This window comes from Alosa pseudoharengus, unplaced genomic scaffold (assembly GCF_046254945.1).
Source record: "Alosa pseudoharengus isolate Yale_2024_CS ecotype anadromous, Long Island Sound unplaced genomic scaffold, YU_APseudo_1.1 YU_APseudo_1.1_scf_7, whole genome shotgun sequence".
NCBI classification, from domain to species: domain Eukaryota; kingdom Metazoa; phylum Chordata; class Actinopteri; order Clupeiformes; family Clupeidae; genus Alosa; species Alosa pseudoharengus.
The window spans coordinates 11338626-11352673 of NW_027468859.1; the positions used below are offsets into that span (position 1 = coordinate 11338626).

At 42.2% G+C, this 14048-nt stretch overlaps 2 protein-coding genes across 3 annotated transcripts in view; one reads left to right on the plus strand and one right to left on the minus strand.

The window, feature by feature from the left end:
• The window catches only part of map3k5 (mitogen-activated protein kinase kinase kinase 5), a 73625-nt gene extending 65387 nt beyond the window's left edge, over positions 1-8238 (plus strand). For both annotated transcript variants that reach the window (XM_076272574.1, XM_076272573.1), the window contains exons 26-30: positions 546-789; positions 2054-2166; positions 2739-2851; positions 5433-5509; positions 6334-8238. In XM_076272574.1, coding sequence (XP_076128689.1) covers positions 546-789; positions 2054-2166; positions 2739-2851; positions 5433-5509; positions 6334-6394 — 608 coding nt within the window. In that variant the 3' untranslated portion in view covers positions 6395-8238. The remainder of the gene's footprint in view (positions 1-545; positions 790-2053; positions 2167-2738; positions 2852-5432; positions 5510-6333) is intronic.
• Positions 8239-10152: 1914 nt separating this feature from the next.
• On the minus strand, positions 10153-13618 carry ccn2a (cellular communication network factor 2a). The gene is made up of 5 exons (XM_076272480.1): positions 13224-13618; positions 12726-12942; positions 12231-12482; positions 11869-12080; positions 10153-11569 (listed from the first exon to the last, which is right to left on the minus strand). Exons 1-5 carry the CDS (start codon positions 13278-13280, stop codon positions 11273-11275), a joined length of 1035 nt encoding a protein of 344 aa, XP_076128595.1. The 5' UTR covers positions 13281-13618; the 3' UTR covers positions 10153-11272.
• Positions 13619-14048: the final 430 nt, after the last annotated feature.

Here is a 14048-nt window from a genome sequence, read left to right on the forward strand (position 1 = left end):
GCATTACACGGAAGACAAAGTGCGGAGGCAGCTGTTAACAGGTCTTACTCTTAAGCAGTGTTTATTGATTTAATAAGGCTACGTCAGGGAGAACTTAATCTGATTCACTATTTTAAACACAACACACCAACATGCCGTGCTATCTTTAAAATCTTCTTTCAGCTGTCGAAGTGCTAGTGGGATTTGCTTTGCTTGTAACAGAGCTTAGGTAGGTAATAAGCATTGTCTTTAGCCAAAATGATTTTGAGTGTGCATGTTATACGGCAAACATTGACTGATCATATGTGTGCATTGTTGAATGAAGTTGCTAACAGTAAGATAGCAAGAGTTTCCTTTGAGCCATAGAATATGCATCACGTTTTAGGTACACAGACGTAGATATTGTTACTTCTGTAGGCTTGTCATTTTCTTGTTTGAGTTTGATGACTCAAGCTGTTTTCGTATGCGTGCTTTCTATTAGGCTTGGGCTAAAAGCTGGAGGTTTGGTGCCTATGTTTGCTCATTAATGTGTGTGTGTATGTGTGTGTGTGTGTGTGTGTGTTCAGAACTCCGACCTCACTTCAGCTTGGCTTCAGAGAGTGATCCTACTGACCAGGACGACGTGGACGAGGAAGTGGAGCCTGAGGACACGCCGTCCCGCAAGCACCGCCCCGAGCCCAGTGCCAATCACGACGACACAGTGGTTACGTCGGGCGTGAGCACGCTCAGTTCAACAGTGTCACACGAGTCGCACAATGCACAGCGCTCCGTCAGTATGGAGCTGGGCCGCATGAAACTAGAGACCAACAGGTGTGTTGTGTGTGTGTGTGTGTGTGTGTGTGTGTGTGTGTGTGTGCGTGTGCGCACACATGCTTGTAAGAGTGAATGTGTGTGTGCGCACACATGCTTATGAGAGTGTGTGTGTGCGCATGTGCGTGTGCAAGTGTGTGTGTGTGCACCTGCGTGTGCAAGTGTGTGTCTGTGTATGTACATCTATTTGTGTGTGTGAGTGTGTTTGTGTCTGTGCACATGTGCATTGTTTGTGTACATGTGCATTGTTTGTGTATGTGTTCGCGCATGTGTTTGTGTGTGTGTGTGTGTAGTGTACATTGTGTACATTATGTTTCAATGCTCCTGATCCCTGCTGAATCCAGGCAAGAAATGAGAATGTTCTTTTAATGTGACCTCTTTTTCACCCCCTGATGAAAGGCAAGCAAATATTGCACTAGCCTCCCCTACTGACTCTTTATACTGCCATCTAGTGGATGCATGATGCACATTCTGCACCTTAATTACACTGCAACCACTTTTGTGGAGAACAGACACATTTCAGAAATTCAGAATTTCTTTTGATGTTTTGGGAGTATTTTAGGTTACACTTTACTTGACAGTATCGACATAAGACTGACAAGACACTGTCATGAATGTGTCATAAACGTTTATGACATAACGCTTCTGTTATTAAGTGACATTCGGTTTTTGTCATAACAAGTTAGGATTAGGGTTAGGCTTAGGGTTAGGTTTAGGCTTAGGCTTAGGGTTAGGTTTAGGCTTAGGGTTAGGGTTAGGTTTAGGTTTAGGCTTAGGGTTAGGGTTAGGCGGAGATCACATTAGCCAGCGGCAGCGGCAAACGTGACGCAACGCTCAGACCATAATTCAATTTCAATTTATTGTTATAATAAGTTTTGTCTCATTCCTAAGCAACACAAACGGTTTGTCAATTGAATACGCTTGCGTTGCGCTTTGAAAGTTGAACCAAGTTCAACGCTCAGCTTGCTCAAAGTTAGCGTTACGCCACCGTTCCGCTGCCGAACCATAGAGAACAATAGGAAACCGGCCGCTTGCCGCTGGCTAATGTGATCCCCGCCTTAGGGTTAGGGTTCATGTGTCATGACAGTGTCATGGGTTCATGACAGTGTCATGTCACTCTTATGTCAATACTGTCAAGTAAAGTGTTACCATATTTTATATTTTATTTGGGAATATTTTATAAATTGCGAGACTGTTATAAATATTTTCTCATCAGCTCAGTAAGATTATTCCTTTCTCATTGAGGACGTTCTGTGTGTCATAGGCTGCTGGAGGAACTGCTGGAGAAGGAGAGAGAGTATCAGTCCATCCTGCAGCAGGTTCTGGAGGAGAGAGACCAGGAGATTAGACTCCTTCGCTCACGGTCACAACCCATTGGTGAGTCCAGAAACGCCTCATGCCTCCCATTAGGAAGGGAACCTCATACCCCCGGATGTTAAGTCAAATCAAGTCATCAGTACTGACTCTAAGGTGTACCAACCAAGCCAAACAAATAGACAACTAAAACATGCTGAAAAGAAGTAGTTAAATGCTGTTTTACATTTAAATTTAGTCCCTGATCACAAAGTTTCATCCAGAGTAGCTTATGAAGATTCTCTGAGATACAATAGAATCCATTGTCTTGGTGTTGTTAGCACTAGTTTGCTAAAGGCTTGCCATATAAGCCACAGGAACATGTTTTACCATTGATGTGATGTATCTTTAAGTCGGTAGGCTATGTTGAACCCGCCCCTAGGCTCACAGCTCAAAGCTGATTGGAAGGTGATGAGACAGGGTAACTTCTAGTGCTAAGTGTTATCGAGTGATAAGTTTCAGCCACTGTCCCATTAATACTGGGCAATAGACTTTTATCTAGAGATCTTTAATCTATAAAAGGCTTCAAAAGATGTTTAAGATATTAAACTGAGCGCTGTTGAAGGGCGTTGACGTTTTGTGTTCCTTCTTGACAGACATCCCCACGTCGTCAGGAAGGCAGAGGACCCCCTGCACACCGGGCTCAGGAGACTCCGAGCTGGCCGAGTGGCTCCGACTACACGGCGCAGACATGGATGCCATAGAGCTGGTAGGACTTTACACACCAGCACGGCGGACTTGATTCACTTTATTCAGTACTATCGAAGACATCACACACACAGTCAGACATCTGCCTCTTGTGCACATTGATGAAGTTATTAACTCATTGAATGCCAAGCTGTTTTCGGAAGCTTTGTCCTAGAGTGCCAGCAATCTAGACCATTGTTGATGAACACATACAATGGCTCGTTTGAAAGGTGAGACTTTAAGCTCTCAGTGGGTGCAAACCGTGTATTTCCACACACTAGTGTTAATTTCGTCAGACGAGACGAGAGGAAATATGTTCGTCAACTACCTTTTTTTTCATGACTAAGACGAGACGATGACGAGACGGCAGTAATGTCCTGAAACACTGACTAAGACTATCTTAAGATGCATTATTGTTGACGAAAAAAGACGAGACTAAAATGTTTTGCATGAAATAAAAACTAAGATAAAATCTCTCTTCATTTTCATCTACAAAATGAGAAGACAGAATATCTAGATGTTATCAAAATATTCCGAATGAGTTTATACGCAACAGCTTTCCTGTAGGCTAGTCTACGTGCTGTTGCTGCAAACCTGTGGCTGCAACACGAAACTACATGGAACAAGAACACTGGAGATTTCTGCCAGAGTTAGCAAGCTAACTACCTAAGCTTTATGCCACAATGCTACATACCCAGAAGTTGAAGCTTCTCTCATACAAATTAACATCCCCTAGAATGTCCATACGAAAATGCTCATCATGTAATGTCAACTATATAACTAGTTAAACTGATGATGCAAAGTTTGCTAGCAAGTAAGCTAATATGGAAAGTTCGCTAGCAAGTTAGCTATGGCTAAGATGGAGAGTCTGGGCCTATGACAGTGTTTCTCAAACTTTTTCAGTTTCAGGACCACTTAACTAACCCTAGCTAAAAAAAAAAAAAAGATTAGACCTACTTCAACAGTAGCCTATAATTAGTCTACACAATAGGCTTACTCACTGAACAACCTTGCTTATTGTCTTTGCACTTTGCTTATTGTGTGGATTCATACTGTATGATTTATCTTACATAGACAGTGTTGCAGAACTGTTTTTACATACAAGTTGGTTCAATATTGCAAACAACTCATCTATATTATATTTTACCACGTCTGCTCGCGGACTACTTGGGATAGCTTGCGGACCACCAGTGATCCCCGGACCACACTTTGAGAAACACTGGTCTACGAATATGACAGTGGTCCAGTCAAATCTTTTACTGTCTATGGTCAAACCCCAGCCGAGCTATAACTGTAGCTCGACTTACCTGTGCATGTAAACATACTGACTGACAAAAAATCAGAATGAGTAATTATAACAGACAAGTAGCCCTGTGGACACACAATATTGTTGAAAAATTGAGATGTGTGAAACACTATTTGACTCAAATGGCAATCAGAAATAATTTGTTATAAAAAAAAAGACTAAAATGTGTTGACTAAAACTGACTAAGACTAAGATACCTTTAGTTTTCTTTTGACTAAAACTAGACTTAAAATGACGAGACTTTTAGTCGACTAAAACTTGACTAACAAAAATGATATTTGAATGACTAAATATGACAAAGACTAAAAAGGACATTTCGTCACAAGACTAAGACTAAGACTAAATTAAAAATAGGTGACAAAATTAACACTACCACACACTTCGCAAGCTAAACAGTGGCTAGTTTTCATCAAAATCGCTGTTTTTTTTTCTAGAAATGGAGATATAACGTCTTTCATGAAATATGAAGTGTTGCCTGTAAAGGAAGGGGAAGTGACCTAGCGAGACCTGGCGAGACTGCCACCTAGTGATAGACCCACGAAAAAAGCCTGGTTTTGAGCTGACGTGCATGCGTCACTGATTTGACCCAAAGCGGCAACCAAGTTATGATAAAATGTCCAGATAAAATATCCAGATTGTGCGTTTTCATGAGTTTTCGATCGTCATATATTTAATTTCCATTCAGAGTTCCCAAAAGCACATATAAGGTGTGTTAGAGTGTCTAGTTTCGTAATTTAAAAAAAAAGCTAAAAACTTAATATTACGTTTTTGGCACTCAATGCATGGGAAGGAAAAACGTAATATTACGTTTTTGGCACTCAATGAGTTAAGGAGAACACAATGAAGATAAAAATCTAATTTCTATTGTGGTCCTCACAATGTAGGAATGTAGGAACATATTATATGTAGATTTCTTAGTATTGATATGTGTCTGTATAATGCCTTTAATTCAGTGACTTAATGAAGTGTGCCAATTACAGTACATGCATTTTTACATACAGTGCATATTACAGTTACATACACATATACAACACACATATACGTAACACAATCATTATTTTTTTTTACTTAGTTTGAGGGCGTGGTATGTGTTGAACCAAGCTGTTTTGTAGTTTTTGTAGTTCCTTGCTCTACCAGGTGGAGCTACAAGACACACGAGACACACATGGATATCTACTGGCTAACACATAGTTCGTCTAAATAGACCTCAAGGAATTCCTTATTGTTTTTAACAGTGGCAACTGATTAACTGTCATATTTGACATAGGGTTGTATCTTCTGTTAAATTCATCCCCAGATAACCGCAGAGGACTACACTCTGGATGACCTGCTTTATTACATAACGAGGGATGACCTGAAGAGTTTGCGATTACGGTAGGGGTTCACTGCGCAGTATTCTGCTGTAATGTTTTTGCAATAACTAAATTCAAGAATGTTTTGCGCATCAAAACATGTATTCATGATTTGAAACCTCCTGTAGCCAGAACGGCTTGCAGAAGCATGCAGGCATACTCTTATGTTTCAAGCCATTGGTTGACCTTGGGCATTTTCAGGATTGATAAGCTGTGCACTAGCAAACAATACTAAGTAACCACTGATAACAGCAAACAATACTAAGTACTAGCCACTCTAGACTCTAGATCATACAGTACATGTCTGCTCCTGATCTACACAGGTTAAAGAACTGAGCCACACTTGTGGTTAAAAAGTGGTCAGAATTTAAGGAAGTCTGAACAATTGTCTGTTGCTGAATTCTTGATGCTTGACGTTGACATTTGTCTCATTTGAGGACCTTGTGAGTTTGTAAATAATCTCTCTTTCACCTCTCTTTCTCTGGGCCTCCATCCAGCTCATTGGCATATTTGAACCACGTTTATGAAACTTTACAGACGAGAAATGCATTTATTTTAGTTCAGATGATTACTCAATGGATTTGATGAATTATATATATATATATAACATCAAACATCTCCACTCAACACTGTTAGGTTTGAATGGTGAAACTGCAAGGACACCCAGTTAATATGTGCCAGAACCATACCATATGGTCTGGGTCTACATGAGGATGTACTAATGACCTTATAAGTGTGCTGTCTGACACTGTAAATGCTTACACTGTGCACAGTGGTTTTGTTTGTTTGTGTCTTCAGTGCTCACTCTCTTTGTTTGTTTGTGTGGTTTTGTTTGTTTGTCCATAGAGGAGGGATCTTGTGTCGACTATGGAAAGCAATCTCAGAGCACAGGGAGAAGCCATCCTGAAAACGGGGGAGAAAAACCTCACAACAAGCCTCACAACAAACCCAAATCGTTTAGCAGTATTCCCTTTTTCCCCAACACTGCACTTTACACCCAGTGTTTGAATCAAAGACCAAAATCTGTCACTTAGGCCCCGTAAAAGTCCACTGAGCTCGCCGAGTTTACTTTACAACAGGGTTAGGGGCTTCGTCAGGAACTGTTACAGAGACTACATGGTCAGGCCTGATCCCAACACACCTCGTTCAGCACCACTAAGATTTTTTTACGTTTCCTCCGGCGATTTCAGTGATGCCTCTTTCAAACTGAAATAAAACTATTCTATTTTTAAAAGGTTTTTTTATTATTATTATTATTATTTAACATATTCTTTATTTTCCAAGAAAACAAACAATTCTCAGAGGGTGTTTATGACCACACTCGTTGCTTTGCATTGGAAGTGTAACCTCCATAGCAAGCCTGGAGCAGAACACTCTTGAGCTAATTATTATAGATTACACAGAGAAGATGGATGCCCTGCATATTGACAGGCCACTTGCTGCAACCTACTTGTGCTGCGCATCTCTGTATGTATATAGAGAAACCACTGGCATGGCTCTGGCAGAAGAATATCAATGTTTAAAAATGACATTTAATGTAAAATGGCAGATGTGCCAGGGGTTCAAAGATCCTGAATGGCTAACATCGGCGTGTAAGTGCAAGTGCCAGTGCACTGAGAGACACAGCAGGCACAGAGAGGGCACTTCTTTGACAGCCCATTTGCATTTAAACGCTACGCTGCCAGTGTGGTCAAAGGGCAGTAGGTCTGAAGACCATGCTGTGATCAGAACCTGAAAAACATATCAGGCCGCTTCTTGCATGCTCCAGTGAATTTGTCATAGACACCCAATGAAGGTATAGTATTGACGTTATTATGTTGTTGTTTTTTTTGTGTATGTTAAATGTCTGCCCATTTTGTTTACAAAACCTGAGACTGACCATAACTTACCTGAGATCCACGGCTTTGTCATCTCGTTCTTTTGTTTAAATTCGCCATCTTTTTTTTGAGGTGCCCTCATGTGGTGTTGCAGCCTTTACATAGACTGTGTAGTCCTGCATTTTTAAACCATCACTACTCTATTTAAATGTTTAGCTTTTATCCTTTCCAGTGTGTTACAGTTGCATGCTTTTTAACCAATTCCAGCTTTGTGCACAACACAAGCTGCAGACACTGAAAATAAAAACCCAATTGTTTGTTTGCTTTATTTGTTTAAGTCGATTATGAATATGCCACTGACCTGCATATTTTCTACTTTGTCTCATTATTGAGGGGAAATGTAGAGTATCATTCTGAATCATAGTAAAGGACAATCTGTTTGTGTGAGGTGAGGGTGACATATGTTATACATGCAGTCAGAACTGTATATACATGTCTGCTTCTGTCGACACTTAATATGGAACAAGCTATTTGTTGCTCTATGTTAATATTATATTTAAATGCTCACAAAGGATGAATTGGAAATGTATTGGCAAACGTTTGTTTGTATATAGCATTTCTAAGTGATGTTTTTATTTCTCTTTGTAAATCTTTATTTTGGAATACTTTTTTCTTCCATTGCTTTAACTCATAACATTGCATGTTTCCACTGACATCACAACACAGACCTATTTGCATAGAGTAGATGTTTTTCACTAAACCTTAATTTTATATTTAAAAATAATTGTTTATATTAAATATGAACTATTCATGTGTGCACATTTTTCCTCTACTTATTTAGTTATGATAAACTAATGAGATTATTTGTGTACATAATATTCGTTTTCATGTCTAAAAGAACTGTGAAATTAAAGTTGGAAATGAAAGCACATAATTGCATTGTCGCCTCATTTAGATGTGAATAGCAACAAACACCATTCATATCAAAGGAATGCAATCAGTGCAAATTTAAAACACCTCAATACATATTCTTTCACTTATAAGATATACCGGTACTATTACTAGATGCCAATGTACTGTAGCTACTTGTGAGTTAGATGTTGGATGTCACATATATAATAGCTACTGAGTACAACCAGAATATTCTTACCCTTGCAGAAATATACCAAGTAATACCAAAGCCAGAAAACAAAACAGTCAGCAAACAATGATGAGACTCAAAGAAAGGGGCATTAACAACACTAAAAAACTTGTATGAAAAATAGGGAAGATCTTGTCCATTTGACGGACAGTGGTCAGAATCAAAAGTCTTACCACAAATCTACAACAGAAATGTATTTTGCATTTATAATGTATTTTATTTGTATGTACTGTATACTGTATTTAAATGTAAATGTATTTTGGTACTTGTGTCCAGTTATGTCATAGAGACAAGGTCATACAAAGCTATCAGCTGCAGGAGACAGTCACAGGGCATGGGGTACCCAGATAGACAATCAAGTGCTTATCAACAAACCAATATGCACACAAGGGAAGTTTCAGCTTCCGGATGTCCAAGTGTCAGCTCATCAGTGCCAACTAAAATCAGGAGTGTAATATAAATGTATCCACTAGATGGCAGTCACTGTTCATTGAAAACTAACTCACTCAGCTGCAGCATCTGTGCTACATGGATACAGCTACACTGTTGTTAGAGCCAAGTAATGGCATCTAAATTACATGTTGATACTGTTGAATGGATCAACATTTTAGTGTTTTCCTGGATCGTATCACTCTTGACCTACTTTGATAAATTGAACTAGATGTTTTTAATGGAGGCCGAAGTTGTTTAGTTTGCTATCTGCAAAGCACTGGCCATATTTCCCAGTCTCTTGAAGTTGCAAACAAGAAATGGAATCGCAATTAATGGAATGCACTGGGTACTCAAAATAGGAGAGACAGCTTTTGAGCCACAATATTGGATGGTCAACAGGAACATCAGTCTTGTGTTTTTTTTCCATGTCTTTTTTCCCCCTTTTTGCTCTACTTATCTACTCTAGTCTTTGCAGAGACTCACTGTACTGTCTGTGTTTTCTTTGAAGCTGACCCAAGGGCCAGGGCACGGGGGTGCGGTGCGAGGCAAAGCTGAGAGCCTGGAGAAGACTGAGGTGCCGGCTGCCAAATAGGCCTCGCTCTTGAGCCGCGTTCCACTCCGCTCCTCTCACGGACTCCCGGTTTGTGTGTGTGTGTGTGTGTGTGTGTGTATGTCTTTTCCAGCCCCGCTGTCTGGGCAAAGTGTGCAAACATCCCGCGAGTTGGTCTGCTCACCGGAGGCCAGAGGCGGGGAGAGTGTCCGGAGCTGGCTGCCACTGTAGCACAGGCGAGAGGGAGGGGGTGGGGGTGCAGGGAGAACACCTAATTTGTGTTTGTGTTCGTGTATGTGTGTGTATGTAACTTTGTGTGTGCCTTTGTGTGCGTGTGTGTGTGTGTGTGTGTGTGTGTTTGTGTGTGTGTGTGTGTGTGTGTATGTGTGAGTGTGTGTGTGCATGTGTGGGTGGTCTGCTGGAGAACTGTGGACCGCACACAATGTACTGGTTTGTTTTTTTCGCTCTCTCTCCCTCTCTCTCTCTCTCTTTCTGACAGGGTATAATATGGTTGAGGAGTGAACACACAGCCATGAAAATAGCGTTTGCTCCTGTTTTTCATTGGATGTCTGTAGCACACCTTGTGTTGGGGAGTTAACAGATGGGGGATTGTGTGTGTGCGTGTGTGTGTGTGTGTGAAGGGGTGGGGTGGGTGCAAGTGTGTATGGGTGTGGGTTAAAACCACCTCCTCCAATGGGAGAAAGGAATGAGAACCAGTGTTTTTTATATAAAAAATATAATATTTTATTTCAAACTACAAAAAGTGAAAACATGTAACTGTTTGGTCACACTTCTCAATAAAATAGTACACACAACTGTCACAAGAACAGCCAACTCAGGCAATAAGCTTACAATTAATATAACAAAGCAAGAGAAAAATAACAAAAATGCTTTTAAAATTAAATTAACTTAAACTGTACAAACTATGTACAATATGTACAACATTAAAATATAAAAAAGGAATGAAACTACAAATCATCCAGTCTTTTTTTGACAAACATTACTGACTCAATCAACACAATGAATCAGTCAGTCAAATACCTCTCTCTCTTGTTCTCTCTCGTTCTCTTTCCCTCTCTCTCTCTCTAATAAACTCAGTGCTGTAGCTGGAAGCATTCTCGCGAGGCTCCTTGTCTTGGGAGGTGGCTTGAGCCGGCCGAAGCCGAGACCTTGGCCTGTCATAAACACTGCAACACTCTTGCACTCAGTGAAGACCAATTTTTAAGAGCACATTCAACTTGCACTCGGGTGGGTGAAGGGTGCTAAGCCTCCCAACATGAGGAAGGCTTTTTTTTTTAATTCTTCACCTTTTTTTTTCCTTCTCTAACCTTCATGCTACCACAAGTGCTCAGAGGTTGCAAGTCTGCCAAGTTAGTCGGGTGCCCACCACCACAGTTTAGGGGAGGGGGGACTGGCATGATGCCAATTAGTGACAAGACACATTGTCACATAGTAGGACTATAGTGCAGTATTTGTTTTTTCGAGGGCTACAGGGCAGCCCTCTGTCTTTTGAACCCTTTTTAGGGGCATCTGTTTTGTCAGGCTAGTAGCCCCAGGCATCCATCAATACAATTGTACATATAGAAACTGAATATACCTATATAGATTTTGTCTCCTTGTAAAAAGATACAAAAAATTGCAAATGCACAAACATGGAAAAAAACAAAACAAAACAAACGAAACATGACAAACAGATATTGTGCTGCAAGATGAGATGGATATCTGTTGGATTCAAGTGAACAGTCAATGGATGGATGGAGTTTTTCTCCTTCATTCTTTCTTTCAGTCTTTTCAGAGACTTTGTTGTGGCGTTCATCCTTTCCTTCATCTCTGGATCTCCATCACTTATGCCATGTCACCAAGCATCTTCTTGTAGTATGTGGACTCAAAGATGTCGTTCTCGCTGGGGCAGTTGTAGTGGCAGGCGCAGGTCTTGATGAACATCATCTGCTTCTTCATGACCTGACCGTCGGGGCACTTGAACTCCATGGGCAGGGTGGTGGTTCTGTGTGGGGTGCAGCAGCGACCATCAGTGCACACGCCGCAGAACTTGGGCCGGTAAGACTTGGTGGTGGTGCAGCCGGAGATCTCGAACTTCATGGGCTTGGAGACGCGGGGCGTGCGAATGCACTTTTTCCCCTTCTGCAGAGAGGAACACAAACAGAGAACAGAACATTTAAAAAAACGGCTCAAACATTTCAAGATGACTGAAGTCAGCTAGCAGATACTCAGCTAATTAGCTATACCTAGCTAGCTAGCGACTAAAAGAAACAAAAAACAAACATTCGATTGAGGTGATACAAGTGAGGGTTGTTCAATAAGGTGTTCAGTGTGGGCTAGAGAGAGTTGTGTCCTGAGATGGCTACCAATGAAACTAGCTATGTAGCTATTTAGCTAGTTATGCAGCAGTTAGCAGTTTGAGTTTTGGGTAAGATACTCACCCTGATTCTCTCCTCTAGGTGGGACTCGCAGGGGCGAACCATGCAGAGGCGGGTCTGCTTCTCAAGGCGGCACTCGCGGTTGTCGTTGGTAACCCGGGTTGAGATGCCCAGGCCACAGGTCTTGGAGCAGGCGCTCCATTCGGTGGTCTGGACCAGGCAGTTCTCTCTCATCAGAGCGGGATCAGGCCCGTAGGTCTCCTCCTCTCTGTAAGCTGAAACAAGGAACAGGACAAAACACACAGGTCAACTTCCAGCTCTGTGCCAAAGGTGTGTAAAAGCAGCTCATACAAATATCACACAATGTGCTTTCAGGGAGTCTTAAGTTGCCATTAGAAAGACATGCTAATGTGAAGGAGACTCACCTGCCAGAACAGGTCCAACAAAGGTCTGCTGGTGAGGGGAGTCGCACACCCACTCCTCGCAGCACTTCCCAGGCACCTTAACCCGGCGGGGCATGGGACAGTCGGGACTGGGCAGGCGGACATCCATGCCGCACAGAGGCACGCAGCCCACAGCGCCATCTAGGCAAGTGCACTGGTACTTGCAGCTGCTCTGGAAGGACTCGCCGCTTCGGTAGACCATGCTTCCAAACACGCAGGTGGCACCGTCCCTAGCTGTCAAGAACGAAAAACAAACAATGGTCAGACATCTAGTCAATGTTTATCAAAGTAATCTGATCCTCAAACTCTAAAGGTTCTTAGGATTCCCAAAGGATGTCTACCTTTGAAAGAACTATGTAGCTACATTAGAAGGAACTTGCAGATACCAATAAGGCAGATTACTGTTTATGTTGGACTGCACTACACAAGGTTATCCATGCACCAGATAGGACGAGAGGGGGGAGAATGTCATCTCACCTGTGCAGACGCCAATGCGACGGTTGCTAGGGGATCCGTAGTCACAGTAGAGGCCCCTGTGTGGATCGCAGATGTCCCTTTCCGTGCACAGCTCACCAAGCTGCTTGGCACACACTCGGCAGCAGCCGCAGGCGTCCAACACCAGACTCACCCCGGGGGCACACTGAGGCGGCACCTCGGGGCAGCTGCACTGGCCACTGCACTCCTGGGCAAGAGCCTGGACAGAATACGGTTCGGTTAGGATGTCATCCTCGATAGAACTCATTGGAAATTCACTCAAATACACAGCTATCTGAGTCCCTGGCTCTCTCGTGTCAGTGATGATAAACATCCAGACACATGCACCTGAATTTGAAAACGCAAGGACAAGCAGGACTACCTTACAGAATCTGGATGCAGCCTCAACATCAAATACTTATTGTTACGAGATGCTATGAGCTTTAAGGAGGCAAAATTGCAACTTATGCCTCTACACTATGGCTGAAACTTTTGACTTACCACATGCAGGAGAGTGAGGCAAAGGAGGGATGTCAGGATGGTCATTCCAGTAGACATGTTGGTTCTTTCTTCGTCAGTAACAACAAAATAATTTCAGGTCTTCAAAATCTTCCTTATTCTCTTGAGAGCAGTGTCTTCAAATTGTCTGTCTTCTGATCAAGTCGATCTCGTTTGTTCTTTCCTTTCCTTTTTCCTTCGTAGGGTCTCTGTTCTAGTATTTCTTCGTCCGTTCAGCTCAGCGTAAAAGCTCAGTTCAGTCCTGCTCGGTACTTTTTCAGTTCGGTTCTCGTCTCGTGTCTCAGGTAAAAGCTAGAGTTTAGCTTCAGTAGTAGAAGTAGTTGAGCAGAGCAGAGCTCCTGTTGCTTCTCTCTCAGGTTGAGGAGGAGTGTTCTGACTGGAGTCGGGAGCTCGCCCTCTCTTTATACACGCTCGAGCGCTGTGACGTGCCAGAGGCTGAATGGAGACCTGGACAAACATGGACATTCTTGGCATTCTTTCCTAGTTTCCTGCCCCCCTCCCTCCCTCCCTCCCTCTCTCTCTCTCTCCCTCCCTCTCTCACTCTCTCTGTCTCTCTCTCTCTCTCTCTCCATCTTGCCCTCCCCTCTCGACTCCCCCCAACCCCTGCTGGTCCACATTCCTCCTGTCTGAAACCAAACTGCTGTCACATATCAAAATAAAAAGTGAAGCTTTGGACACTTTCCTGCCCATGTCTTTTTTTCTTCCTCTCTTCTTTTCCCTTTTTTTTAACTTTAAATGTGTTTATCGGTGGTTTTTGCCGACTTGTCATGGAGGGACCAACACATCCTCTTCTGGTCTGGGTTTTGA